The following is a 27,955-nucleotide window of genomic DNA, read 5'->3' on the forward strand; positions in this document are numbered from 1 at the left end:
GAAATAGTAAAAAGAAGCCAGACATGGTGGTACCTAGCAACTTAGGCTTAGGCAGGAGGATCTCAAGTTCAAGGCCAGACTCAGCAACCTAGTCAGGAACTAGGTAACTTAGTGAGACATTGTCTCAAAATAAAAAAAAAAATTATAAAGGATTGGGGATATAGTTAGTGGTAGAGTGATCCTAGGTTCAATCCCCAGTACAGAAAAACAAAAACAAACACAGTAAAAAGAACTAATTGAAAGTATTAGAGCTAAAATTTTTAATCAATAAAATTAAAAAAAACATAACAAAGAATGTACACACTGGGTACAGTGGTGCACACCATCATAATCCCAGCAACTTGGAAGGCTGAGGCAGGAGGATTACAAATTCAAGACCAGCCTCAGCAACTTAAACACCCTTCTCAAAACAAAAAGTAAAAAGGGTTGAGGATATAGTTCAATGAGAAAGTGCTCCTGGGTTTAATCCCTGATACCCACTCCCACAATGTACATACCAGACTAGAAAAAAACAGAACAAAAAATTTCTGAACTTGAGGATAAGTCTTTAGAATTCACCCATTCAAATAAAAAAAAAAAAAAAAACAATGGGGGGAGGGACAGGTGGATGAAGAGGGGGAGGAGGAAGAGAAGAAGAGAAGAAGAAAGAATTTAAAAGAATGAAGAAAGCCTACAAGACTTATGGACACATTAAGTGAATACATGTTCACATCAGGGGAGTTCCAGAAGATGAAGAAAAGGTAAAAGGCATTTAAAACCAATTTCATAAGATAGGAACCCCCAAATTTCTCAAGTCTTCAAAGACATATGTACATCCAGATACAAGAAGTTCAAAGGACCCCAATTAAATTAAACCAAAATAAACCTTCACCAAAGCATATCACAATCAAAACATCAAAAGTACAAGACACCAGGCACAGTAGCTCACATCTGTAATCCCAGTGGCTACGGAGGCTAAGGCAGGAGGATTGCGAATTCAAAGCCAGCCTCAGTAACTTAGAGAGGCCCTAAGCAACTCATCGAGATTCTGTCTCTAAATAATATATAAAAAAGGAATGGGGATGTGGTACAGCAGTTAAATGCCCTGGGTTTAATCCCTGGTACCAAAAGAAAAAAAAAAAAAAAAAGTACAAGACAAAGAAAATTGTAACAACAGCAAGAGAAAAGCACTGCATCACATATGACTTATAGCAACTATCTCAGCAGAAATCTTTTTTTTTAAATTTATTTTTATTGTAAACAAATGGGATACATGTTGTTTCTCTGTACATGGAGTAAAGGCATACCATTTGTGTAATCATACATTTACATAGGGCAATGGTGTTTGATTCATTCTGTTATTTTTTCCTTTCCCCCACCCCTCCCACCCCTCTTTTTGCTCTATACAGTCCCTCCTTCCTCCATTCTTGCCCCCCTCCCACCCCCCATTATGTCTCATCATCCGCTTATCATCAGCAGAAATCTTGATGTCCAAAGAGAATGGGATGATGCATTTAAAATACTGAAAGGAAAACATTGCCAACATTAATACTATACCCAGCAAAATTATCCTACAAAACTGTAGAAGAAATAGTCTTTCCCAGTTAAGCAGAAACTGAGGGAATTCATCATTCCCAGAACAATCCTACAAGAAATACTTAAGGAAGTTCTACACTATAAATGAAAGAATAACTACCATTATAAAAACACATGAATATAAGAAATCAGTATAAGAACACATACACAAGAGGAAAGAATCACACCTTGGCAGGATAGAAAACTATAAAATCACAAAAATAAATAAGAAAGGTGAAAAAGAACAAACACAAAACAAGTGGGGATTTGTAAGCTTGAAATAGGCATGTGGAGGATACCAAAGTACTGGTAGTGTTCTCTTTATTTACCATGGGTGTTTGGTTTCACATTTCCTTTGACCATATTTATGCTTTAACAACAAAATTATTTGAAAAGAAAAAAAAAAAAACAAGTAGAATATAATTAACAAAATGATAGGAGGAGGCTCATACCTTTTAATAATAACACTGAATGTAGGTGGATTGAATTCATCAATCAAAAGACATAAACCAGGCTGGGGATGCAGCTCAGTGATATAGCACTGCCTAAATGTGCAAGACCCTGGGTTTAGTCGCCAGTACCACCAAAAAAGCAGGGAGAGGGGGACAGAGAAAATAGACTGGTTGGTGAGTTGAGAGAGAGAGAGAGAGAGAGAGAGAGAAAGCAAACCAACTATATGCTTTTTACAAGACACATAGACTAAATGTGAAGGATTAGAAAAAGATTTATCATGCAAATGTAAACCAAAGTGAGAAGCACTCATGCTCACATCATTGAGCAGGACTGAAATCAAAAGAACTATAAGGGCTGGGGAGATAGCTCAGTTGGTAAAGTGCTTGCATTGCAAGCACAAGTCCCTGGGTTCGATCCCCAGCACCACAAAAAAAAAAAAAAAAAAAAAAAAAAAAAAAAGAACTATAAAAGAAACAAAGAAGGTCACAGTATATATTGATGAAAATATCAATTCAGCAAGAAGAAAATTGTAAATACATATGCTCTTTACATGGAACCACCCAAATATGTAAAGTAAATAGTAATAGATCTAAAGAGACTGAGAGAGACTCTCTAATACAATAAAAGTTCAAGACCCATTTTTCTCAATGGTAGCTCATCCAGACAAAAACATCAATCAAAAAACTTCTGAGTTAAGCCATACCACAAGGCAAATGGACCTAAAGAAATTTATAGAATGTTTCATCCAACAGCAGCACAGTACACATTCTTCTCATCAGCTCACAGAACATTCTCCATAATAGATCATATGTTAGACCACAAGTCAAGACTTAATAAACTTGAAAAAAAAAAAAACCTAAAATCATATCATGTATCTTCTCAGACCACAACAGAATAAAACAAAAAATAAACAACAAAAAGGCTGGGCATGGTGGCACACACCTGTAATTCCAGCAGCTCTGCGGCAGGAGGATGGTGAGTTCAAAGTCAGTCTCAGCAACTTAGCAAGACCTTAAGCAACTCAGTGAGACCCTGCCTCTAAATAAAATGTAAAAAGGGCTGGGGATGTGATTCGGTGATTGAGTGACCCTGGGTTCAGTCCCCTGTACCAAAACAAAACAACAACAACAAAAAGAATGGAGTGTTTGTAAATACGTGGCAACTGAAAAACATTCTCGTAAATTCCAATGGGTAAATTGATTAAATTAAAAGGGAAATTAAAAAATTCCTAGAAATAAATGAAAATGACAATAGCACAACATGTCAAAATCTGTAGGATACAGAGAAACAATACTAAGAAGGAGATTTATAGTAATAAACAGCCACAAAACAGAAGAGTTCTAATAACATAATAATGTACTTTTAAGACCTGGAAGAGCAAGAATAAATCAAACTTAAAGTTAGCTAAAGGAAATAAATAGTAAATGTCAGAGTATAAATAAATTAAAACTAAAAAGTAAAACCAAAGATGAAACGAAAAGTTAGTATTTGAAAAAATAAAACTGACAAGCCTTCAGCTAGACTAACCAAAAAGGAAAAACGACCCAAATAAATAAAATCAGAAACAAAAAAAGAAGACATTTCAAATGTATCGCAGACATAGAAAGGATCAAAAGAAACTACTATGAACAATTATGCTAAAAAACCAAAATGCCTAAAAGAATAAATTCCTGAACTTATATAACCTACCAAAATTGAATCAAAAGGAAATAGAAAATCTAAATAGACCGATAATGAGTAATGAGATTAAAGCTGTCATTAAAGTCTCCCATCTAAACAAAGTCCCAGACCTGATGGCCTTACTACTGAATTCTGGAAAAAATAAATTCTAATTATTCTTAATCTATCCCCAAAAACCAAAATGGAAGAAACTCTGCCAAACCCTTTCCAGGCCAATGTTATGCTGATACCAAAACCAAATAACAACAAAAATAAAAACTACAGACCCATATCCTGATGGACACACATACAAAAATTCTCAGTAGAATATCAGCCAACTGAATTCAACACATCAAAAAAAATCACACACCATGACCAAGTAATTCATCCCAGGAATACAAGACAAGGATGGTTTAACATAGGTAAGTCAATAAGCATGATACCACACATCAGCACAATAAATGACAAAAACCATGTGATCATTTCAAAAGGGGCAAAAAAGCAGTTGATAGGATTCAACATCCCTTCATGATGAAAATCTCAACAAATAAGGTTTGAAAGGAACATTCCTCAAAATACAAAAGGCAATATATAAAAAACCCACAGTCAATATCATACCAAATGGGGAAAAGCTGGAAGTGATTCCTCCAAGATGGGGAAAAAGATAAGGATGGTGGGCTAGGATGCTGGCTAGAGCCTAGCAAGTGAAAGGCCCTGAGCTGGATTCCCAGTATGAGGGGGAAAGTATTTAATAAAATACTAGAAGAGCAATTAGGCAAGAGAAAGGAATAAAGGGTCTCCAAATTGGACAGAAAGAAGTTAAAACTATCCATGTGTGGAGATCCAAGATGGCGGACTAGAGGGAGGTTGCATTCCTTGTTGCTCTGTAACTCAAGTTTCAAGCAGAAGAAAATCTGTTTCTCTGTGAGGCAGTCTTTGCTGCTTATCGATCCCCTGCTGTTTTTCCCATTTGTCCATTTTGATCACCTGCAGTCTGCCAGCCTATTGACTACTTTTTGAGTGCAGACTGCTCACTGACTGTCGCCTATCATCCGCCATTAACCTGCCTCTTGCCTGTCCATTGCCTGCCTTTCACCTACCCATCACTCACCGCCTGAGGTCCACCTGCGGATTGTCCGCCAGTAGCCTGCCCACTACCCGCAGACCACCGGCAGTTCACCCGCAGACCACCAGGGAATCACCAGCTGCCTGCTGTTGCCTGGAAGTCCACTGTCACAGTACCAGCAGGTTTGTTTACACGTGGCTGCCGCCATTCTGGTACAACAGCCAGGACCTGCAGGACCCTCAGCCTGATCAACAGCACCCCACACAAACTCTGTGCCCATGCCCCACACTGCAGCTTCCCATTTACCAACACTTTGGGAAGCCAGTGTAGCCATCTTGCATTATCCTGGAAGTGGAAGCAGCCATCTTCAGGTGGGACCAATCCCATCCTGAGATGCCTGCTGGAGACTGGAAGCTCATTGTCAGGTACCTTTGATGCATCAGCCTACTAGAGACTGGGAGGTTTGAATAGTATATGACGGTTATAGTATAGAAATTTTTTTCACCTTTTTGAAAATTTTTAAGTTTTTATTTCTTTATTTTTCTCACTCTGTTTTCCTTTTGTTTACCTGTTTCTTCAGAGTTTCTTTCTCCCTTTTCTCATACTAATAAGCAACTTCTTTTGATTCCGCTTTCACTCTTCCTATGATCTAGAACTTCTATATACTCTTTTCTAATTCCATTAACAGTTACATCCTATACCCCTCCCCATCCTCTTTGTCTACCATTAGAAAATTTAGACCTCATTGCAAATCTATTTGTTATACTGTAGATAATAAGTGAACTCATCCTCTCTGTTTATTATGACAATGTTGTTAACATCTTCATAGGAGCTATTTGGTTTAGGGCTGCATATTGTCTGTACTGGGTGCTGCTAATATTGATCTCCCCCATAAAGAAGAGGTTTTGGAAACCTGCAGGGTTACTATAAGCCTATGGGGGGAAACTGCAATACCCTAGATCTACACTGCTATAGGGGAAGATACGTGAAAACATGAAAAACAAGGGAAGAAAGTGTTCCAAACAAACCAAGATTCTATATTAATAGAATCCAATGACAGCATAGTAAAAGAAATGTCAGAAAAGGAGTTCAGAACATAGTTAATTAAAATGATTCGCAAAGCAAAGGATGAGATAAGAGAGCAAGTGCAAGCACTGAACGATCACTCCAATAAGCAGTTAAAAGAGCAATTGCAGGAAGCAAAAGATCATTTCAACAAAGAGACAGAGATTCTGAAAAAACAAACAAACATAAATCCTTGAAATGAAGGAAACAATAAACCAAATAAAAAATTCAATGGAAAGCATCACCAACAGATTAGATCACATGGAAGACAGAACCTCAGACAATGAAGACAAAATATTTAATCTTGAAAATAAAGTTGACCAGAGAAGATCGTAAGAAATCATGAAGAGAACCTCCAAGAACTATGGGACATCATTAAAAGACCAAATTTAAGAATTATTGGGATTGAGGAAGGCCCAGAAATACAAACCAAAGGAATGAACAACCTATTCAATGAAATAATATCAGAAAATTTCCCAAACCTGAAGAATGAAATGAAAAATCAACTACAAGAGGCTTACAGAACACCAAATGCACAAAATCACAACAGATTCACACCAAGGCACATTATAATGAAAATACCTAACATACAAAATAAAGATAGGATTTTAAAGGCTGTGAGAGAAAAGCATCAGATTGCATATAGGGGAAACTAATATGGGTATCAGCAGATTTCTCAGCCCAGACCATAAAAGATAGAAGGGCCTGAAACAACATATTTCAAGCTCTGAAAGAACATGGTTGCCCAGCAAAACTAACCTTCAGATTTGAAGATGAAATGAAATCCTTCAATGATAAACAAAGAATTTACAAATAGAAAGCCTGCGCTACAGAACATTCTCAGCAAAATATTCCATGAGGAGGAAATGGAAAACAACAATGTAGGTCAGCAAAGGGAGGAACTACCCTAAAGGAAAAGCCAATCAAAGGAGAAACCAAGTCAAGTTAAAAACCAAAAATAAGCCAAAATGACTGGAAATACAAATCATATCTCAGTAATCATCCTGAATGGTCTAAACTCATCAATTGCAAGACAGACTGGCAGATTGGATTAAAAAGAAAGACCCAACAATATGTGACCTTCAAGAGACTCATCTCATAGAAAACGACATTCACAGACTAAATGTGAAAGGATGGGGAAAAAAAATACCATACACATGGACTCAGTAAAAAAGCAGGGATTTCCATCCTTATATCAGATAAAGTGGACTTCAAGTCAAAGTTAGTCAGAAGGGATAAAGAAGGACATTTCATACTGCTTGAGGGGACCATAAATCAGGAAGACATAATGATCATAAATATTTATGCCCCAAACAACAACATATCCATGTACATTAAACAAATTCTTCTCAATTCCAGGAATCAAATAGACCACAACACAATAATTCTGGCTAACTTTAACACTCTGCCATCAGAATGCATAAGAAAATGCTTTCCCCTCCAGAGTCCTATCAATAGAGTATGTTAGCTTACTTTGGATTTTTGCCAATGGAGAGAGAGAAAATGGTCTTTCTTCCACAGTTTTAATTTATATTTCTCTTTTTTAATGAGTGAAGTTAACTATTTTGTTGCTTATTAATAGCAAATTTTATTTCCTTTTCTATGTTTTGAAAGGGTTATGATTTTGTCAATTTACGTGTTTGGAAGGATAGCTCTCTGTGATATGAGCTGTAAATATCTTCCTTAGTTGTCTTTTTTTTTAAAGTTTGCTTATGATGCTTCTTTCCATTAAAAAAAAAAAAAAAAAGAAATGTCTGAGCAAAGAATTCAGACCTGCATTCTGATTTTGGATTTTCTTTTCTTTCTTTCTTTCTTTCCCTTTTTTTTTTTTTTTTTTTTTTCTTTTCCAACAGGCGGAGTGATACTGGGGACCAAATCCAGGGCCTTACACATGCTAGACAAGTGCTTTACCACTGAGCTGCACCCCAGCCCAGACCTGCACTCTTAACTGTGGTTACACTGCCTTCTATGATGTGACTCTCTACCTTATAAATTATAATGCTGAACAGATTTCAAATTAATCAATGTTATGTATTATTACTAAGAAAATTTGATTCCATGTTTACATTTAACTAGTAAATTCCTTTGGCTTGTGAAATACAAAATATTTTGATTAAAAAACAAACTCAGGAGGAAGAATTCAAAAAAAAAAAAAAAAAAAAAAAAAGGAAGCATAATCTGCTACTAGCCCCAAATTCCAATGATTAAATCCCTAACCAACATGAACAGCCATTTAGGGCAGTGACTAGATAAGAAATGTGTATTGCAGAGTTGGGTATAACTCAGTGGTAGAGCATTTGCCTAGCATGAACAAAGCCCTGGGTTCAATTCCCAGCACTGGAAAAAAAAAAACTTCATACAATTTATTTTCTCTGGGCTTAATAGCATCCACTTCCTAGAGCTGTTTAGAAGAGTAAATGCACCAAGTATGTTGCCAGGAGCCCAGAAGAACTTGACAAAATGATACTTTCTGCTCTCAATGAATCAATTTCACTTATGGGGGACTTCAGTCCTTTTCCTTAGTTTTCTCCCCCACTACCCACTCCATACCAGCAAAGAACCACTCTCACAATAAGAGTGTGTATGTGTACAGTAGACAAAGTTGGGGAAATGCATAGAATATGCATCACAGAAACCTAACACTTCAAAATTGAACATTAGACACATCTACTCTCTCTCTTTTCTTTTTTTAAGTTGTGGATGGACAGAATGCCTTTATTTTGTTTATTTTTATGTGGTGCTAAGGATTGAACTCAGTGCCTCACACATGTTAGGCAAGTGCTCTGCCACTGAGCTACAGCCCCAGTCCTAGATACATTTACTCTTAAAAAGGTCTTTTCACCAATTTCAGGAGCCTTGAACTCCAACTTGCCAATATATTGCTGAACCCTTCTATGCAATTCCTCTACCTCCAAATTTATGTTAACTTATAGTGCACTAAACTGGTGTCATTTTTTAACCATGAAAGTCTTTTCCAATACAAAAACCTTTTTTTCAAACAGAATTTTTTTCTTAGCTGTTGATATGATAACTCTTTTTCATACTCATTTACTTTTGGTTTGCATTTGGGAATTCTGTATAGATTCTTCATTTAAAAAAAAAAAAGTTTCCATTACCAAATATGGGAGGAGAAGGAGTTTGTTTGTTGGTTGGTACTGATAATTAAACTCAGGGGTGCTTTACCACTGAATTACATCCCCAGCACTTTCTCTATTTTCTATTGGAACAGGGTCTCTGAGTTGCTGAGGGTCTGGTTAAATTGCTGAGACTAGTCTCTAATTTGCAATCCTCCTATCTCGGCCTCCTGAGTTGCTGGGATTACAGGCATGCACCACCCAACCAGTAGGAGGAGACATTTTAAAATAACTTTTATAGACCAGGGAAGTAAAAGAGATAATACACCAAATTTTACCTGAGGAAATGGTATGGGTAAGTTCAAGCTTCCTCAGGAATGTCAGATGAAGCTGTGAGCACATAATACTGCCTCATTCAATCATATGCTATATGGGGGGAAAATAGCAAAAGAGTAAAGAAGAATGTCAAGGCTATTGGCATAATTTTTTCAGAGGCTAACCAAATGTGACATTAATATGACACATATACACAAGCCAAATTCAAGATCTCTAATACAGAAGCAATCTCTAATAGGGCTTTGAAATCAGAGATGTGGCATTTTTATAGCAATAAAGATCCATTATGTCAGTTAATTCAACCCCCTCACTTTATAGATAAGAAACTGAGTCACTATTTATTTAATAGCAGAGATGGGCCAGATGTTGAGGTTCTTTGATTCCAAGGGCATTCCTCTGCTCAAAACATCATGACTGAGACATAATCAGTCTCAAGAATGGTACCATGCTGGGCACAGTGGCACATACCCGGAATCTCAGCAGCTTGGGGGCTGAGGCAGGAGGATCACAAGTTCAAAGCCAGCCTCAGCAACTTGGTGAGGCACTAAGCAACTCAGTGAGACCCTGTCATTAAATAAAATACAAAATAGGGCTGGGGATGTGACTCAGTGGTTAAGTACCCCTGAGTTCAATGCCCAATACCAAAAAAAAAAAAAAAAAAAACCAAAAGAATGGTATCATGGGTCCTGTGTGCATGTGATAAGACCCAAGAGGATCTAGCAGGTGAAGTGAAGGGAGAAATGTGAGCACAGGAATCTCAGAGAATTTTGTTCAAGTTACTTTACCTTCCTTAGCCTACATGAATTCACCTATAAAAAGGGGTGTAACCCCTTTTAGGAGGAAACTTTTGGAGGTGGGATGTGTTTATGCATGGAATATGCTGATGATTTCACAGGTATGTGACTCCAAACTCATTAAGTTGTAAACATTAAATGTATAGCTTTTTTGGTTTTGTTTTGTTTTGTTTGTGGTGCTAGGGATTAAATCCGGGGTCTCACACGTTAGTCAAGGGCTCTACCATTGAGCTACACCTTCAACCCTCTACAGTTTCTTATATGTTTTGTAGCTCAATAAAGTGACTTAAAAAAAAAAAAACTATCCAAGTGTGTGAATGACATGATTTTATACATAAAAAAACTAAACATCCAAAAGAAGCAGTAGGACTGATACATTCAGTTAAGTTTTAGGATACAAAAATCAACACACAAAAACAGTACCATTTTTAAAATGCAACAATGAAATTGCTTAAAAAGAAATTAAGAAAGCAAACCCACTCATAACAGTTACAAAAAAAATTAAGCAATAAAGTGAAAGATCTCTACAATGAAAACCATAAAATATTGATGAAAGAAACGATAAAGGACATAGAAAAATGGAAAAATGTACACTAGTTGTGGACCCAAAGAATCTATATTATTAAAATATCATACTGCCCAAAGTGATGTACAGCCTCAAAGCCATTCCCATCAAAAGGTCAATGATTCTCTTTACAGAAATAGAAAAAAGAATCCTAAAATTCATATGAAACCACAGATTGGCCAATGCAATCCTGAGCAAAATAAATAATGATGATGGAAGCATCATAACAGCTAACTTCAAAACACACTACAAAGCTACAGTATCTAAAATAGCACGGTGCTGGCATAAAGACATACACAGACCTATGGAATTGAGTACACAGAACTTAACCCACATTCATACAGTCAAATGATTGTTGGCAAAGGCACCAAGAACATAGAGAAAAAACAGTCTCTTGTATAAATGGTGCTGGCAAAATTGCTTATGCATATGCAGAAGAATGACACTAAATCCCTTCCTCTCACTTCAGGACACTGGTGTAGGCCATGATTTTTTACATAGAACCTCAAAGGCACAGGCAACAATAGTTAAAAGAGACACATGAGATTACATCTACAAAGCAAAGAAATAACCAACAGAACCAAGAGATGACCTACAAGTGGGAGAAAATACTTGCAAACTATTTACCTGACAAAGGTCAGATATCCGAAATACACAAGGAACTCAAAAAGCTGAGCATCATAAAGTCAAACATTAAAGAATTAAACAGACACTTCTCAAAAGAAGACCTACAACAAGTACATAAAAAATTTCCCAGTTTCACTAATCATCAGGGAAATGCAAATCAAACCACAATGAGACATCATCTCGCCCTAGTTACAAAGGCTATTGTCAAAATGAGAAAACACAAAAAATTCAGACAAGGATACAGAGAAAAGGGAACCATGCACTGTTGGTGGGAATATACATCAGTACGGCCATTATGGAAAATGGTATAGAGAGTCCTCAAAAATCTAAAATAGAACTACCATATGATCCAGCAATTCCACTACTGGCACATATGCAAAGGAGATGAAATCATTATATGAAAAAAATACTTGCATTCCCTTGTTTATTGTAGCACTGTTCACAAAAACTAAAATATGGAATCAACCCAGATGCCCTACAGTAGATGGAAGGAAAAAGAAAATGTGGTCTACATACATAACAGAATATTATCCAGCCATAAAACAGAATGCGAATCTGTTTCACAGCAACATGAATGGAACTGGATGTCATTGTGCTAAGTGAAGTAAGCCAGACACAGAAAGACAACTACGTGTTCTCACTCATTTGTGGTAACCAATACATTGAAGAATGGATTGGACTAGTGAAGGGTGAGGGGAAGAGGAACAGAAAGAAGTTCACTAAGGGGAACCAAAACGCTGAGCAGAGGAATTACTTCTAGTTCTTCTTTAGCAAAGTAAGGTAACTATTGGTTAAAGCGATCTATATTTCAGAATGACTAGAAGAGTACAAATTTCCCAACATGTCAAAATGATTAATATTTGAAGAGACAAAAATGCCTGTTACCCTGATTTGATTATTACACACTGTATACGTACAATGACTTACCATAATGAATCCCATAATGAGGTACAAATTAAGTCTCAACAAAAACAAAAAATGATAATCCCTACATACTAGTACATGAGAAAGGCACATTCTGATCTCCTATGCTACTGTAGCTAATAATGGGTCTAGAAGGTGGAGCTCAGGGTGGAAATTCAAAAGGAGGACTCTAGGCAAACTGAATAAAACCAAGCCTCATGTCCTGATCTGTACCAAATTTATTACATCTTACAAGTTCATCCACTCCATTTTGGGAATTTAAAAAATAATTACTTTGGGTTTTTAAAAATAATTATCCAGAAATATATATCATTTAATTATGTAAATTTTCTATGACATTTGTGAATGAGTTTGTTTAAATGTGTCATCTCAGCTCCATCCTCTGACAATGGTTATAACATCTATGATATATTTCAAAATGACTAGAAAATTACAGAATTTCCAACGCATAAAGCATCTGAAGAGACTAGAATGCCTGCTATCCTGATTTGACTACCACACATTGTTCACTTGTATTGAACTATCATAACGTACCCCATAAAGATATACAAATGTCATGCCTCAATTTTTTTAAAAAAGGCTAAAAAAAATGAATGGTATTTAGGTGAAAATCTTCCTTAGAGACTGTGTTCTGGTCCTACTGGCAGAGACTTTAAAGATAAAAGCTACATAGCAGACAGATGTACATTCAAACCTGTCATTTCTAATGTTCTTTTCCTGCTAGTGTACAAAGTTCCATCTTCCAGCAGATCATTGGAAATCAATTCTGTTGAGTGCAGTTAAGGTGCCGGCTCACGGCCCACTTGAACACACACATCAGAAGCAGCATCACTGGCTACAACCCCTTCATCAAGGCAGAGGAACCACTGAGGTGGGTTGTTAGGAGTCAGATGTGACTACCAGGTTGGAAATCACTGCGCTGCTAAGTGACCTCAACAAAATCCACTAAAACAGAAAAAAAAAAAAAAAAACCAGCCTAGACCACCCCAAATTCCATTGCTTAAAATTCCCACCTCCCTCCAGAACTCCACCCCAAACACCAAAAGAGGGGGAGGGAAATGTCCCTGGCAAGAATACAACTTCCTTCTGCATCTGACAGGACAGTCCTGGAAGGCTTGCTGGGCACTGAGGAGCACCTGGTAGGTTCCTGAGGGACAGTCCCACCTGGGAGCAGAAAGCAGTTCACCCAGGGACAGGGCCATCACATAGGCTCAGGAAAACAGGGAGGAGCCACACACCCCAACTCATGCAGCCCCAGGGAAATTCTCACTGGGCTCTAAAGGCAGGGCCCAGCACAGGCAGACCTTTCCCCTGCTGTCTAGCTGGCAGTAAAGAGGTCACGTCCCTGGGATTCTGTTTCCCAGGTCAGTGCTGCCACCTTTTGGAAGCCAAATGCTGGACAAATCTAACCATCTTCAGTTAGGAAAAGAGACCTCTTGGGAACAGAGGGAAAGATAATTATCAGGGAAAACGAATTGAGTTTTTGCAAAACAATCTGTGGAGGGAATTCTTCCCCATCTCTTCTCCTCTACAATACCATCAGGTCTGAAGCAGCCCCAGAAGTTCAGGTGCTCCCCTGAGAACAGTGTCTCAGGTACAGACCCAGAACAGTTCAAAGGATTGGCCCCTGGCTCAAACCTCTCTCAGAACCGGAATCACTAAGTTGGGAAGGCAACCCATATATATTTCAATACAACTTGTTTATTTTATAATCTTACATATCTTGTTTGCACTCCCTAACAGAGATCAAGAAGTAAAAACCCTGGATTCAGGGTTTCTGAGATGAGGATAAAAGAAGCTCAAAGAGATTGAAGACAGTAACAAAAGTCACACTGCTAAGAAGCCCAGGTTTTGCAAAGCCCCAGTTGGCCACTGCAGCCCCACAATCACTGTCTCCTTCCTCTGAATGAGGGCACCCTCTGGCTGTGGTAGGAGTTTGACCTTCATCTCTATTAACTCTTGTACTGCTGTGTGTATTTCCACATGTGGTTGCTGGGGCCCATGCCTCAGGCCAGAGCAGCTGAGCAGGAAGGGGGCTTGGACTTCTAAGGCATCCATCAGCTCCTCAGGCTCAATCCTAACAAAGCTGCCTCCTCTCCTAGGCTGAGGTTTGCATTTCCATTTTCTCTACTTCCAAAGCTTTCAAAAGCCAAAAGGTACAGTCAACAAAAAGAAACCCAGAGAAGACTTCTAAAACTCCAAACATACCCAAAAGGAGGGAAGCAGCTTTGTTTTTCAAAGCATGAATGCATCCTGCAGGGTCCCTCCTGCAGGCACAAGGAGGGAAATTAATCATTAAGGAAAATGAATGGAGTTTTTGCAAGGTATATCTTCTGCTGCAGGCCACCTTCCCTTCTCACTCACTCAACTCCAGGAAAAACTGAGACCTGTTATGCTCCAGACACCAGGCCAACAAACAAGTCCCAGGTAGCTACTGTTGTCAACCTCCTCCTCCAAATTACTATTGATTATAACATGTCCTCCAGGAGTTTTTAACAGATTTCTGATCAGGCTCTTCAAAAAAACAAAAGGGGTCTGTTACAACACAGGAGGAATCAGCTTTGATGGCGTCCGCTGAGGGGAACTTACACAACTCCAAGGGACACAGGTGATGATCTCGTTCTGGTTGTTCTTAGGAACCACCTGTGAACCATCCAGCAGTGACGGCTGCCCAGCTGCAGGGATGCCCATTCTGAGACTGAGCCTGGGCTTGGGGCAGGGAGGTGCAAGACAGCTGTGACTGACTGGCCATGTCTGCATGGGATGGAGGAGGTGGTCCTAAGCACCTGGCTCTAATCCAATGTCTCTGCTCACAAATGGAGAATATGCACAGAGGTTACAGACTCCCCTGAACCTCATGGCACATTCATGGGAGGGCCAAAATTGGGACATGTCTCTTCTAACTCCTACATCAGTGCTTTCCCCACTACGCTGCTTTAAAAACCAACAAGAAGGAAAGGTACAAATGCATTCTGGGAAATGCTGCAACACTGCCAGACTGGATCCAACATCTGTCCAGAAACTGAGATTGGGGTGTTAAAAAGCCAAAAGAAGATGGCCAGCCTGCCATTGCAAGAATGTTAAGCAAGAATTACTAACCCACAGAAACGTTGATAGGTATTGACGAGGAAGTCTTTAGTAGTTGAAGGATTTCTCCCAAAGGGTTTTGATTTATCGACAATAGCTGCAGTTAAAAGAGAAACAAATGTGTGTTCCCAGACCAGCTGTAGAATAGAAAAATTAATTCCATAGACATTGCCTGCAAACTCCCTGGCGCTGTCCTCCTAACCTTCCATGAAGTTGGAACATCCTCTTCTTTCGATGAACGACCTCCTCCAGGCTGCCCCACTAGCCCAGACTCGGGAACTGTCTCTGTAAGTCCTGGAATGCAGAGGTTGTTGCCTCTCACCCACTGGCTTGCCCCTCCAAGGGGGTGCTGCTTTCACTCTTTTAAAATTCATCAGCTCCTCGACAAGGAAGGGGAGGGGACCGGCACTCAGCCCCCAGGCCCTATAGGCAGCACCCTGAGTGCTCTGCTGGGAAGGCGCCCCACCTTCTGCACCACGTGGCCCCCCCTGAGCCCTCCTGGCTCTGCGATTCTGGTTACTCCATTTTTCTTATCAAGAATTGAGGAGCAATTCTGGCCACTGAGACCTGAGGAACAATTTCTTAGGAGTTTCTGGGAGATTCTTCTCCCTTTTAAAAAAGGGTCACAAGGAACAGACCATTTGTCTGCCTTTGGACCTTGTCTGCAATGTGGCCACCATATGGGAACCAAGAGAACTAGAGCTATTGGAACAGAATCAGGTGGAGGCTGACACAAGGGTCCTCGCCGCCACCGAACTGACCATCTGCCATTAATCTTTGCTTTCCTATGTGAGGTTAGAGATGTCCTTTGCAACTAGATACCCTAACTGGTATGTGAAGAAACTGTCACCCTTATTTCAGAGGAACAAGAAGAACAAAATTCACAAGCCAATAACCCAAAGGACACAGCTAACAAGGGTGGAATGAGAACGCCATTCAGCAGCCTGGCACTGTTCAACCTGAAGCTCTGAACTCATCTTCCCTCTCCCTCCTGGCTCTCCCCCTGAGCCCTACCTGCAGACAGCACATACTGCATGCAAATGTACTAGGCAGTGTTTCTGCCTAATTCCCCTATGAGGGCTCTTTGAAACTGAAGCAGCTGCCAACTGACTCCTCAGTACCAACCAACAGTCTCCATTTCAACAATAAAAGAGACTTCCCCACCTGTTTAGCTTCCTGTCACTGTGAAAATTACCCAGTTCAATCAACATAATGGAGGGAAGGTTTATTTTGGCTCCCAGTTTTAGAGGTTTCAGTCTATGTTTGCTTGGCCCTTTTGCTTTGGGCCTGTCGTGGCACCATACAGTATTGTGGGAATATGTGGCAGAGGAACTACTCACCTCCTCACCACTTCCAGCAGCCAAGAAGAAAGAGAGGAAGGGGCCGGGGTCCCAATATCCCCTTCCAGGGTACACCCCCAATGACCTAACTTCCTTACACTAGACCCCACCTCCTAAAGGTTCTGCCACCTCCCAATAGTGCCACAGGCTGGGGACCAAGTCTCTAATACATGAGCCCTTGGGGGGACACTTCAGATCTACAGTACCACATATCAGAGATGCTCCATCTGGAACCAGGGACAGGAAATCTCTAGAAACCTCAACTACTATGTACTGAGATCTCCTTTCCCAATACACAGTACCCTTCCTTATCTGTAGTTTTGCTTTCCACAGTCACCTGAAACCAACTACAGTCCTAAAATATTAAAAGGAAAATTCTAGAAATAAACAGTGTGATGAAATCTTGTGCCAACCTGCCTGGGATATGAATCATTCTTTGTCCAATGTATCCTGAGTGTATATGCTACCTGCTCATTAGCACTTAGCAGCCAGCTCAGATCAGACTGATGGTCAGTATCACAGGGTTTATGTTCGAATAACACCTATTTTACTTTATAATGACCCCAAAGCACAGAAGAGTGATGCTAGAAATTCAGATATGCCAATAAGAAGCCCTTAAGTGCTTCCTTTAAGTGAAAAGTTCTCAACTTAATAAGGAAAGCAAAAGATCATGTGCTGAGATTGCTAAGATTAATCTATGAAATTGTACGTGGAATTGTGAAGAAGGAAAAAAAAAAAACTCATGCTAATTTTGCTGTCAAATCTCAGCCTGCAAAAGTAATGGCCATAGTACATATAAGTCCTTTATTGATCATCTTACTTCATCTCATCACATACGTATTATCTCACATCATCATAAGAGGGGTAAGCACAGTACAGTAAGCTATTCTAAGACACCCCATTCACATAATTTTAATCATAGTATATTGTTATAAGTGTTGTATTTTATTATTAGTTGTTATTAATCTTTTCCTGTGCCTAATTTATAAATTAAACTTTATCATAGGTATGTACAGGATAAAACAGTATACACAGATTGAGGACTATCCTTGGCTTCAGGCACCCATTGGGCGTCTTGGACCACATCCCCTGCAGTTAAGAGGGAACCACTATAGTAAGAAAAGCTTCCCCCACCCACCCCCCTCTTTCTGCTGTGATGAAGCTGAAGATGACTTCAGGATTGCAAACTACAGGAAAAATTAAAACTGGGGCATAACACACATAAGTACCACAGTGACTTGGCCACCTGCTCATTGCAACTGCTCCATCTCCAGCCACGTTAGTTTTTAACACCTTAATCACATACAACAATCCAAGGAGAGACAGGAAAAAATGACTAAGCAATTACAGATGTTCAACCTTTTAGGTGGGGTAATTAATTAACTGCCACCAGGTGATGAGATTCAGCAAGCCTGAAAGATGATAAACTAAATGAAGCTGATGCAGAGAGGAGAATTCATGCAGCAGTCTTTGGGGGGGAGGGGGCTTCTCTCCAAACTCTGTGCATAGCAGATGGAATGGAAAAATCATGTGTTTTGTGGACCTGGCCTTAAATCCTGAGTCCAGGCAAACTAATTAATTTCTGAATTTCAGGCTCCTTGGATGTAAAATGAAGATAAACCAATTATTCTTTCAACTAAGCAGTACTTAGTATGCTACAGGCACTGTGCCAGAGCCCATGGCAAATAAGAGAGGCATGTGCCAGGAGGGACATGGCAGAGAATCAGGCAGCTGCAACAGATGGTACCCCACGGCGTTAGCACCATGTTAGCACCCCAAGAGAAATGGGGAACGTGGCTCCTGAAGAAGTGGAGTATTATTCCCAGGAACTGAAGTAGGTTCTGGGCACTGCCCTGGAGAAACTGAGGGGGTGAGAGTTGAGGCTGGAGAGTGAAAGTGGGGCTTTGTGAAACAGAGGAAGGCGCAGATGCCATCCTAGGCTGGGGAGAGCACAGGCGGTGTTAGCTAGGAAGGGACCTGATCCTACAGGTGGACCTGTGGAGAATCAGGAAGAGGCAAAAGGCTACAGATAAGAACTGACTGGTAAAAGAAATGGTCATGAGGCTGGGGCAATGAGAAAAGGTAAAACCAATCTTGAAGAACTTGAATCAGAGGGGCTGAGGAGATAGCTCAGTTGGTAGAGTACTTGCCTTGCAAGCACTAAGGCCCTGGGTTCAATCCCCAGCCCCACCCCCCAAAAAAAAACGACAAAAACAAACTTGAATCAGCTGGTAAGAACCTAGGCATAGGAAAGAGGGCAAGAAGGGAGCCATGTAGGATCTCCAGGTTTTTAAATGGACTTAAGCCCCACCAACCATTTCCTCAGCAGGAGTTTTGCAGACGGGGCATTTAGTGACGTGAGAAGTTTAGAGATGGGTGGAGTCCCTGTGTCTGACACTAGGAACAGCCCAGGTGGCATGCACGCATCTGCTCGCCTAAAGTCTAACTCCTGACTTGTTCCAACCAACCCAGCCAGAGACCCTGGAGCTTATCAATTCTAAGACATGTTTTTTTCCCACATTTTAACATCAAGATTGTTTTACACTGATGGATGACATGGTTTAACAGACAGTGTTCTTTCTTAGTGGTACATGAATCAATGGTGATGATGTTTATCAGTCTTCGAAGAAAATAGGACCTCAATGTCTCTCCTTAGGACTTAAGTTCTCCTGAAGATTTGAATAACCTTTATAAGTAAGCCTCATAGGACAAGACAATTTCTGTACAAAGACATAAACCTGGGAACAAACACTAGAAATTGTCACCAGCACGTTCATCCCTCCACCAAGGGGGTTGCCAGTTGATCCTGTTTATAGGGCAGAAGGAACAATAGAGGGCCAGACAGGTTTCCAGGAGCTCACAGTCCCAATAGTTAAGACCAAGGGAAGGAGATAAAATAATGGAGGGGAAAAATGGTAATAATTTGACTGAATTTCAGAAAGCACAGGGATGGGTGTGGCCAGCAGGTCTCATTTTTTGGTGCTGGGGATTGAACCCAGGGCCTTGTGCTTGCAAGGCAAGCACTCTACCAACTGAGCTATATCCCCAGCCCAGGAAAGACCTCTTTTAAAGAGTAGATTTGGTGGGGTCTTGAGTGCTCCATAGTTGTGCTTCCCATAAGGAATGTGGTGACCAAGACAAGGATCCTGAAGAGCATACAGATATTGGTCAAGGGCTCCCTACATCTTAAGAATTGGATAAGCATCTGCTACAAATGAAACCTAGACCAAAAATTCTCCATGTGTTTTCCAAAAGGTTCGATGACACAGCTATGTAGCTGGGTCAGCCTTCATTTGGGGGAGAGCACAGCAAGGACAGACCCCCTTCAAAGGGCACTGAAGGTCATTAGTCACTCCGCGATAGAATTCAGAACAGAGGCTATGAAGTAGCCTGTGTCCTGCATGAAGGAAGGAAACAAGAGCTGGAAGAGAGGGACATCAGAAATGCCACAAGTCAGAAACTCCGAGGCCCTCACGTCATCTCATTTCTGAGGCTCTGCCCCTCCCTGCCCGGTCTCCTCCCTGGGCTGGTAAGCAGGCTCTATTCCGACAGCACCGCTACCACTCAACCACAATTAGGAGAACATGCTATGCGCCAGGCACCACTCCGCACACTGTTTAGATTCTCTCATCTAATTCTCACAGAGACACAAATCCCAATTTGCTAATGAAGTCCTGGGCCACGAAGGCAGAAAAAGATGGCTCCGAGGTATGGGTTTAAAGAAAAAGATCTTTTGTTAAGCTGGATGGGAGGCGCCATATTACATTATTCATGATACTATTCTTTAGATTTTGTTTCCACAACCTTTTTTTTTTTTTAATCACAAAAAATTAGCCTGAAGTTTACCACTCTACAATCGGTCGAAAAATCCTCCCACTCACCAACACGGAGAGCACAGGGTGGCATTTCCAGCCTCACCAGCCCCTACACCTTGGGGTGCCCTCACCTGCTTCATTCTCATTTACAGGCTGCCCCGCCAGGACAAATGGAGCAAAAAACGAATAAACAAAGGGAGCGGATTCAGGAAACTCATTCTGCAAGTGCATGTGGACAGAAGTCTTTAAATTGTTGGGCACAAACTCTCTAAGAAAAATAATGACGCCAGGCCTGGTTAAAGCGCAAGGACAAATGGGATGATTTCCAAACCCTCCACTGACCACAGGGAAACTAACTCAGTAGAAAAGGAGGCCAGTTCAAACTTCGCTGCACATTTGTTTTTCGAGAAAGACATGGGCTCTCACACCCCTCCCCTTGAAAATATCCTAAATAAAATAAGAGCTACTGGCATATGGAAACAGTACTCATGAGAGCTACTGCAAATCCTTTTAAAAAGGTCAAATAGCTATAATCAAGAGTAGCAATTTTTTCTTTCAGTGCTGGGATTGCACCCAGGGCTGCTTCTTGCATGCTAGGCAAGCCCTCTGCCATTGAGCTACATCCCCAGTTCAAGAGTAGCATTATTTTTTTAAAAATTTGTGTAAAATTTATGGAATATGGAGGAATTTAAATATAATAGGACTTTGAGTAAATTTTAAATATTTTAAATAGTTGTAAAGATTTATCATTGTCACACCATTGCTTTGCAATGTATCAGTTTCACACAATCAATTTGGAATTCCTCATGAAGAACCAAACTTCTAATTACCAAGTATACACAGACAAATGTAATCTGCTTTACCAAAATGTGCTTTCCAATGTGATAAAGAATAGAAGTGGGATGTGCCTTTAGGTAACACCTAATCCCCAAGTAGCCAGGCAAGCACAAAATGGTGACTTTGCTGGAAAACAGCTGGAACCAAAGCCCAGAACTCAAGGGGAAGGAGCTGGTGTGTTCATTCCAGGCTCCACTTGCTTCTAGATCCTTAGCCAGGAGGAAACCGTCACATACTGTCTGGTCCAACTGTCTCACCTACAGCTGGAGAAGCTGAGGACAAGGGCGGATTGACTTAGCAAGTCCACAAAAGCTATTGACCAGGAATAAACTTCTCCAGACCCCAGGAGATGAGAAGCAACGAACCCATAGCAAAAGGTGGGGTGGGGTGTGGCTGTTATACTTTAGACTATGACAAATGGCAGCTCAGGGTGGAAGACAGGCAGAAAAAACAGAGTTTATTACACAGTAATATTGATATTAAGACTAAAAATCAATCTGAGTCATTATCAGAAGTCTCAAAAAATTGGTTATTCTCCATTACAAAAGAAGGAAAGTATGTATACATCTTAGAATTCTTTGAGAATGTTTAAGATAAACCTAGTGAGCCATTCAGAGTCTCCAAATATCAGAAGGTTAACTCCAACGGAATGCCTTTGTGCCCAACAATGCTAGATAAATGCCATTTATACACATGATTGTTTTTTCTAGGCTATATTAAGTTTATTTTTGAGGTGCACATACATTTCACAGGTGATAAATCTATTACTCTGATTTCTGAGGACTAAAATAACCTGCATACAGATGACAACTTATCTAAATGACCTGAAATAAAAATGACGGACTGCAAATAAGCCCTCAGGAACACACAGTACCCAGGCATCACTAATCACCACTCCCAAGGCCACATGTGTGTCAACAGCACCTTATCTATGCTGATGATGTTATAAGAGTCCAAAGACAAGGAGATGACATGAATAAGAATTTATTACTCCGGTGTGAAATAACAAGAATGCTAGCTTTACAGATGACCATCCCAGGGTCGGGAGAGTTGTACCTTCCCTCTCTTTCCTCCCTTTCAACCCCTCCCTTCCCTAGTAGCTCACCTTTAGCTCTTAGCAACATAACATAGATGACTCTGCGATAAGACACCTCTTGTGTGTAGGCCTTACATTTATTTTACGTTTTATATATATTTTTTTATTTTGTGGTACTGGGGATTTAACCCAGGGTCTTGTGCATGCTAAGCATGTGCTCTACCACTGAGCAACACCCAGCCCATGACATTTATTCTTTATCGTGCTTCCAAGGCCTCGACTCTCCAGGTCATCCCTTTCCCTATTACCTCTACAATTAATAGGATTCTCAAAGAGTCTCCCCAGGTGATCTCATCCCAGCGTCCAAGCCCCTCCAAGCAAGCAAGCCTACCTATTCCCATGTGTCTGTTCAGGATGGGACATAATCCACGTCTCCCACCAGGCAGCCTCACAGGGGACTCAGATTCACGCCTCTGCCTTTACATTCATGCTCTCAATTTAACTACTTTTATCTCTGCCAATTTCTTTTCTTCAGTCACTTCAAGCATGTTTTAGAGGAAAGAACAGAAGATTTGAAGCCAGGAAATCCTGGGTGGAAACCTCACTCCAGCACCCAAATTGAACTCTGTGCCTAGGAACAAATTTCGCCCTTTTGGGCCTCAGTTCACTAATGTATTAAAGGAGACAGTGCAGAGAAAAAGAAAAGATGTGTAACTGCCTGGCATAGAGTAGGTGCTCCTTTCCTTCCCTGACTCCCTGTTCCCCCACCCACAACTGTTGGCTCCAGTTTCTTTCTCTCCAGAATGTTTTCTGGCATCCATATCAGAGACCCCCATCCCCATGTGCTTCCTGTTGGCAATAGCTTCTACACCTGAATCCTGAAGAGTGTTTTAAAACATATGTCAGGAAATGTGACTAGCGAACATTGCCCAACTGTAGTTCTTGAAATAGAAATAACAAGACTGCAAAATCTAGCTTAAGAGAGGCTGTGTGAAGATCGAGGGAGCCAAGAGAAGCCCTGGACTCCCCCAGTCTTTCTCTTCTCCTTCTGCAGTCAACAGTGTCACCAGATTTAGCAAAAGAAAATATAAAGTACCCAGTTACATTTTAATTTCAGATAAACAAATGACTTCCTAGTATGTCCTAGTATTGCATTAGAGAAGAAAAATGCCTCTCCGACAAAGAAAAAGAAACTGAGAAAGGAAAATAAAAGATCACAACTGACGGAGGAGACCATGCCTTCCAACTGGTGCCACCAGAAAGCTTAAAGTTATTACACCAAAAGGGATCGTCCAGTGGAGTCCCAACTCCATGGAGTCCTGGAGTCCCAGAAGCAGCATTGAACATGGGTGGTTACTGGACAGATATGTAGGTTTTGAAGACTTCAGCTGTCCAGTCTGTACAAAATCCACCCACCAAATGCTTGATATGTATGTTCTATGGTATCTTTTAATTCATTAATGTTTAAACATAATTTTGTTCAATGAACACATATTTTATATTTCATACAATCCTAAGAACATTGGAAAAGAGGAGATAAGGCAGCCATAGTTAGATACAAGTGAACTTTCTCTTAATTCATTTGGATTTGAATTTTCTATCTGAAGAGGGAAAGAAGGTGATAAAATTACACATGAAAATGCACATATGGTATTGTGTAAACTGAAATATCATCTCAATTGGATTACTGCAATAACTTCTCAATTGGACTCCTGGATTCTACCTATCCAGTCTCTTCTCAAACTAGTAGAAAGAATGACCTTCTAAAAAATGAGTCAGGTCATGTCACTTCCTTGTTCAGAATCCTCCAGGGGTTTTCTGTCTCACTCTGTGAGACAGTCAACGTCTTTCCAATGGCCTGTGGGGTCCTGTGGGACATGGCTCTCCTCTAGCATTCCTCGCTCTTCCCTGGCTTCCTCGGCTTTAGTGACCCTGGCTACTGCCCATGACATCCTTGCCCAGGACATTCCATGCTCATTCCGTCCCCTCCTTCAGGGCTTTGTCTCCTGCCAACTTCTCTGAATGCCTTCTCTGGCCACCATTCTGGCCGTGCTCTCTGCTATATTTTCCTCCAGGCCACTGATCTCATCAAAGGATGAGATGCATGTGTTATTTAGCCACGTATTTTGTGTTATATATTTTGCATCTCTCCCCATGAGAATGCAGGGTAGAAATGATGGCATCTTGTTCACTACAGCAACCTCAGCATGAAGAACAGCATGTGGCACATAGTATGCACTCAATAAAATTATTAAATGTTGAATAAACATAAGGTAAAAATAATGATGAGCTATCATAGGGTGAGGGGTATTTACTGAAAGATAAATGAATAAATCCAAGGTTTTCTTTAAGAAAAGTTGAAAAATAGTTCATCCCTGTAGCTCCTTACTTGCTCTCATCTTTTCCTTATTAGGAGACTGAAAAAGAACAAGAGAAGGCTCATTGTTTTTCTGCTTCTGATATTAATATTCAAAATACAGGACAGAGCTTTTTCACTGTTAGCATTTTATAAATCATATGATGGGGGGAAAGTACATATTTGCTGAAATAACATCCTTTTAAAGTGCTTTCCAGATCTCTACCCTCAGGCTAAGAACAGTCAAGAAATTCTAAAATGAAGAATGTGCTCGTTATGAAGTTTTAGTACAACGGGCATCCAATAAACATTTGTTGGTTGGCAAAGTTCACATCTCTCACCCTTTTAACTGAACAACCTTTAAATGTGAGATGTGTCAAAACCCAAAATGCCAAACAGATTTCTCATTACCTTTCGGCGGAGTCTCTGATGAGCTGCTGCAAGTCCACCTCCTGCTTCCTCAGGGTTCCAAATGAAGACTGACTCTCCACCAGGCCTTTGCCTCCAATGTTCAGCTTGACCTTCCCCAGAATCGTCTCAATGGTCCCACTCACGTGGTTTTCAAACTTGCCCTCGTATTTCACAAAGTCTGACTCCACAACCACTGCAATGGATGGAGCAGAAAAATCTGAAGATGAAAAAGCCACTTGTGTCTCAGGTCACCTAGCTTCCAACCCTGCACAGATGCTTGGGAAACATGCTACTGGCATCCACATTGAAAGCCAGCAGCTATGTTTTGTATAAGAGCAAAAGAAACAGCCAGCATAACTGTGTGTGTCCAGGAGCATGCCTGGAATTGCCAAGGCTCCCTGGGTGCTTTTTGGTTTTTTTTCTGTTTTTTCAATTCCAGTGTAAGTAAGAAAAGTACACAAAAGTACCCGTACAGTTTAGTAAATCATTTCCAAGTGAAAATCTCTTCAGTCACTGTTGTCAGTTGTTTTTGGTGTCACCCAAACCTTGTTAATGCAGGGTGTTCAGAGGTGAAATGATGGGATTGTGAGAGCTGTAACCTTACTAAAACAGAAATTGGTACTAAGAGTGGGGTCATTACTGTGACTAACCTGACCATGTGGTTCAGAAGGCTTTGGAAATGGTTTACAGGAGAAATCCAAAAAAGTTCAAAAATGCAAGCTAGAGAAGCCTTAGAATTTTGTAAGCGGAGATTAATGGGCAATTCTGGTGAGAGGTCAGAAGACCTGAATGCTGACAGGAAAGCAGACTGCATTCATGAGGTTTCAGGGGGAAATGAGGACTCTATTGGTAATTGGATTAGAGGCCATTCATGTTACATTCTGGCAAAGAAGTTGTCTACATGTTGCCCATGTCCTGAGATTTTTGGTGAGACTGAATTTAAAGACGATGGACTGATTAATCTGATAGAGGAAAGCTGAAGACAGCACAGCATTTAGTCAGTGGCATGAATTTTGCTGGAAACTTTTATCCAGGTTTACTGTGAGGATTGGGAGCTATAAGGAGAGTTAAAGGATTTTTTAAAACTTGCATTTTGACCAGAAAAGTGCTTGTATAACTGGGGCCAAGAAAGTTGTGCTTATTGAAGAAATTACATCTCCAAAAGAAAGGCTAAGTACTTTGCATAGAGACAACTGGGAAGAACTGGGAAGATGTCCCAAGGGCATCTCAGGAATTTGCAAGATCATATCCACTTCCAGTTCAAGGAGGTAAAAAGGAAAATTCCTCCAAGAAAAGATCATGGGGACACCCAGATTGGATAGCAGGGCCTAGGAAGTATTTCACCAGACTCAGCTACCCAGGTATTCAGAGGCTGCTGCAGCCATGATTCCAGATATTGTGCAAGCTGGCAGAAGACCTTGGTGTCATCCACATGGTGCTGGTTCTGCAGGAATGCAGGATACTCAAGTTCAGGGGTTGTGGAGGTCATGGTCACTAAAATTTCAAGGGAAGGCGTAGGCAGCCAGGCCAAATGTAGCAGGCTGCCCCTGAGACAGTGATGCATGGAGCTCTGAAAGTGAAGCCAAAGCTAATATGGAGACCCCAAGAATTAAGAGATGCCAGCAACATGGACTGTATACCAAATTTTCTGGCTGCAAAGAGAACCAGGCTAAAAGAGAGGCCCGTGCACTGCAACCAGCAAGGCCAAAGGGGCTCACTGCTCATGCCCTTTGGAGAGCACATCTCTCTGCAGTGTGTCCTTGATGTTGTACACAGGGTTAAGGGACCTGTTTGCCCATCTGGGTTTTGGTCTTGCTTTGTCCCTATCCCTTCTTTCTATGCTCCTATTCCTTTAAGAATAAGAAAGTTTCTGTGCCACTGTATATTGGATAGGTAACTCGTTTTTTATTTTAACAGTGGCCCACAACCAAGAGTTTGCCTTGAGTCTCAGATGAGACTTTGGACTGGGACTTTTGGGCATGCTAGAACTCTTAAGACTATGGGACTCCTAGAGATGGACTGAATGCATTTTGTATTGTGAGATGGACATGAGCTTTTGGGGATCAGGTGGAATTTATGATTTGGATATAAGATATCCCCCAAAAGCTCCTATGCCCATAGGTGAAATGACTGAATTGTGAGAGCTATAACCTAAACAGTCTATCCTAGTTAGAATGGACTGGATGGTAACTGTAGGCCAGTAGCTAGAGGCAGTGGGTCATTGGGGGTGTGCCCTAAAAGGGTTCATCTTCCCTATAGCCTCTTCCCCCCTCCCTCTCTCTGCTTCCCTCTGCCACACACTTCTGTCCTGATGTGCTGCCTCACCTTGGCCCAGAGCAATGCAATCAGCTGTTATGGACTGAGACATCTGAAACCATAAGCCCCCAAAAAATTTTTCCTCCAAGTTCCTCTTGTCAGGTAGTTTGATCACAGCAACACTAAAAAGCACTATCCAATAAAGAAACAGAACATTTTAAATGTGTGCTTTGCAAGTGAAGACTGAAAAGGATCGGCAGGTGGAAGACACCTAAGCCCTCATCATAATTGCACCCCACCCCCTAGAGGAATGCCTCAGCATCTGGCAGGTCAGCCATCTGAACCTGTCCTTGGTCATCTTGCCTTCCCATCCACCAGTCTTGGAGAACATTCCCTGTCCCTCATTATCTTCCCCAATCAGATAATTCCCTTCCCATGTTTACATTTTCCCATCTGTTCTCTAGTCTGTCATTTAATTCTTTATCATGCAATTCCTTATCAGTCTCCTCCTTATAAAGTCAGCTGGGCATGCCCACACCCTCAGTCACCATGTAGAAGCTCCAAATTCTCTTCCTTCTTCTTTCCTGTCTTCCCAGATGCTAAGGAATTTACCACCACCACCTGGTGTCCCACCTTCAATCACATCAACTGGAACTGCCATGTTCCTCATCTGACCATATCCAGTGATTGCTACCAGAGC

The 27,955-nt window shown here is 40.7% G+C and overlaps 1 protein-coding gene across 1 annotated transcript in view; it reads right to left on the reverse strand.

The window, feature by feature from the left end:
* Gsdme (gasdermin E) overlaps window positions 1-27,955 on the reverse strand; it is a 68,392-nt gene that overhangs the window by 26,721 nt on the left and 13,716 nt on the right. The window contains exon 3 of the mRNA XM_047560958.1: window positions 25,000-25,192. Coding sequence (XP_047416914.1) covers window positions 25,000-25,192 — 193 coding nt within the window. The remainder of the gene's footprint in view (window positions 1-24,999; window positions 25,193-27,955) is intronic.

This window comes from Sciurus carolinensis, chromosome 8, assembly GCF_902686445.1.
Source record: "Sciurus carolinensis chromosome 8, mSciCar1.2, whole genome shotgun sequence".
Classification (NCBI taxonomy): domain Eukaryota; kingdom Metazoa; phylum Chordata; class Mammalia; order Rodentia; family Sciuridae; genus Sciurus; species Sciurus carolinensis.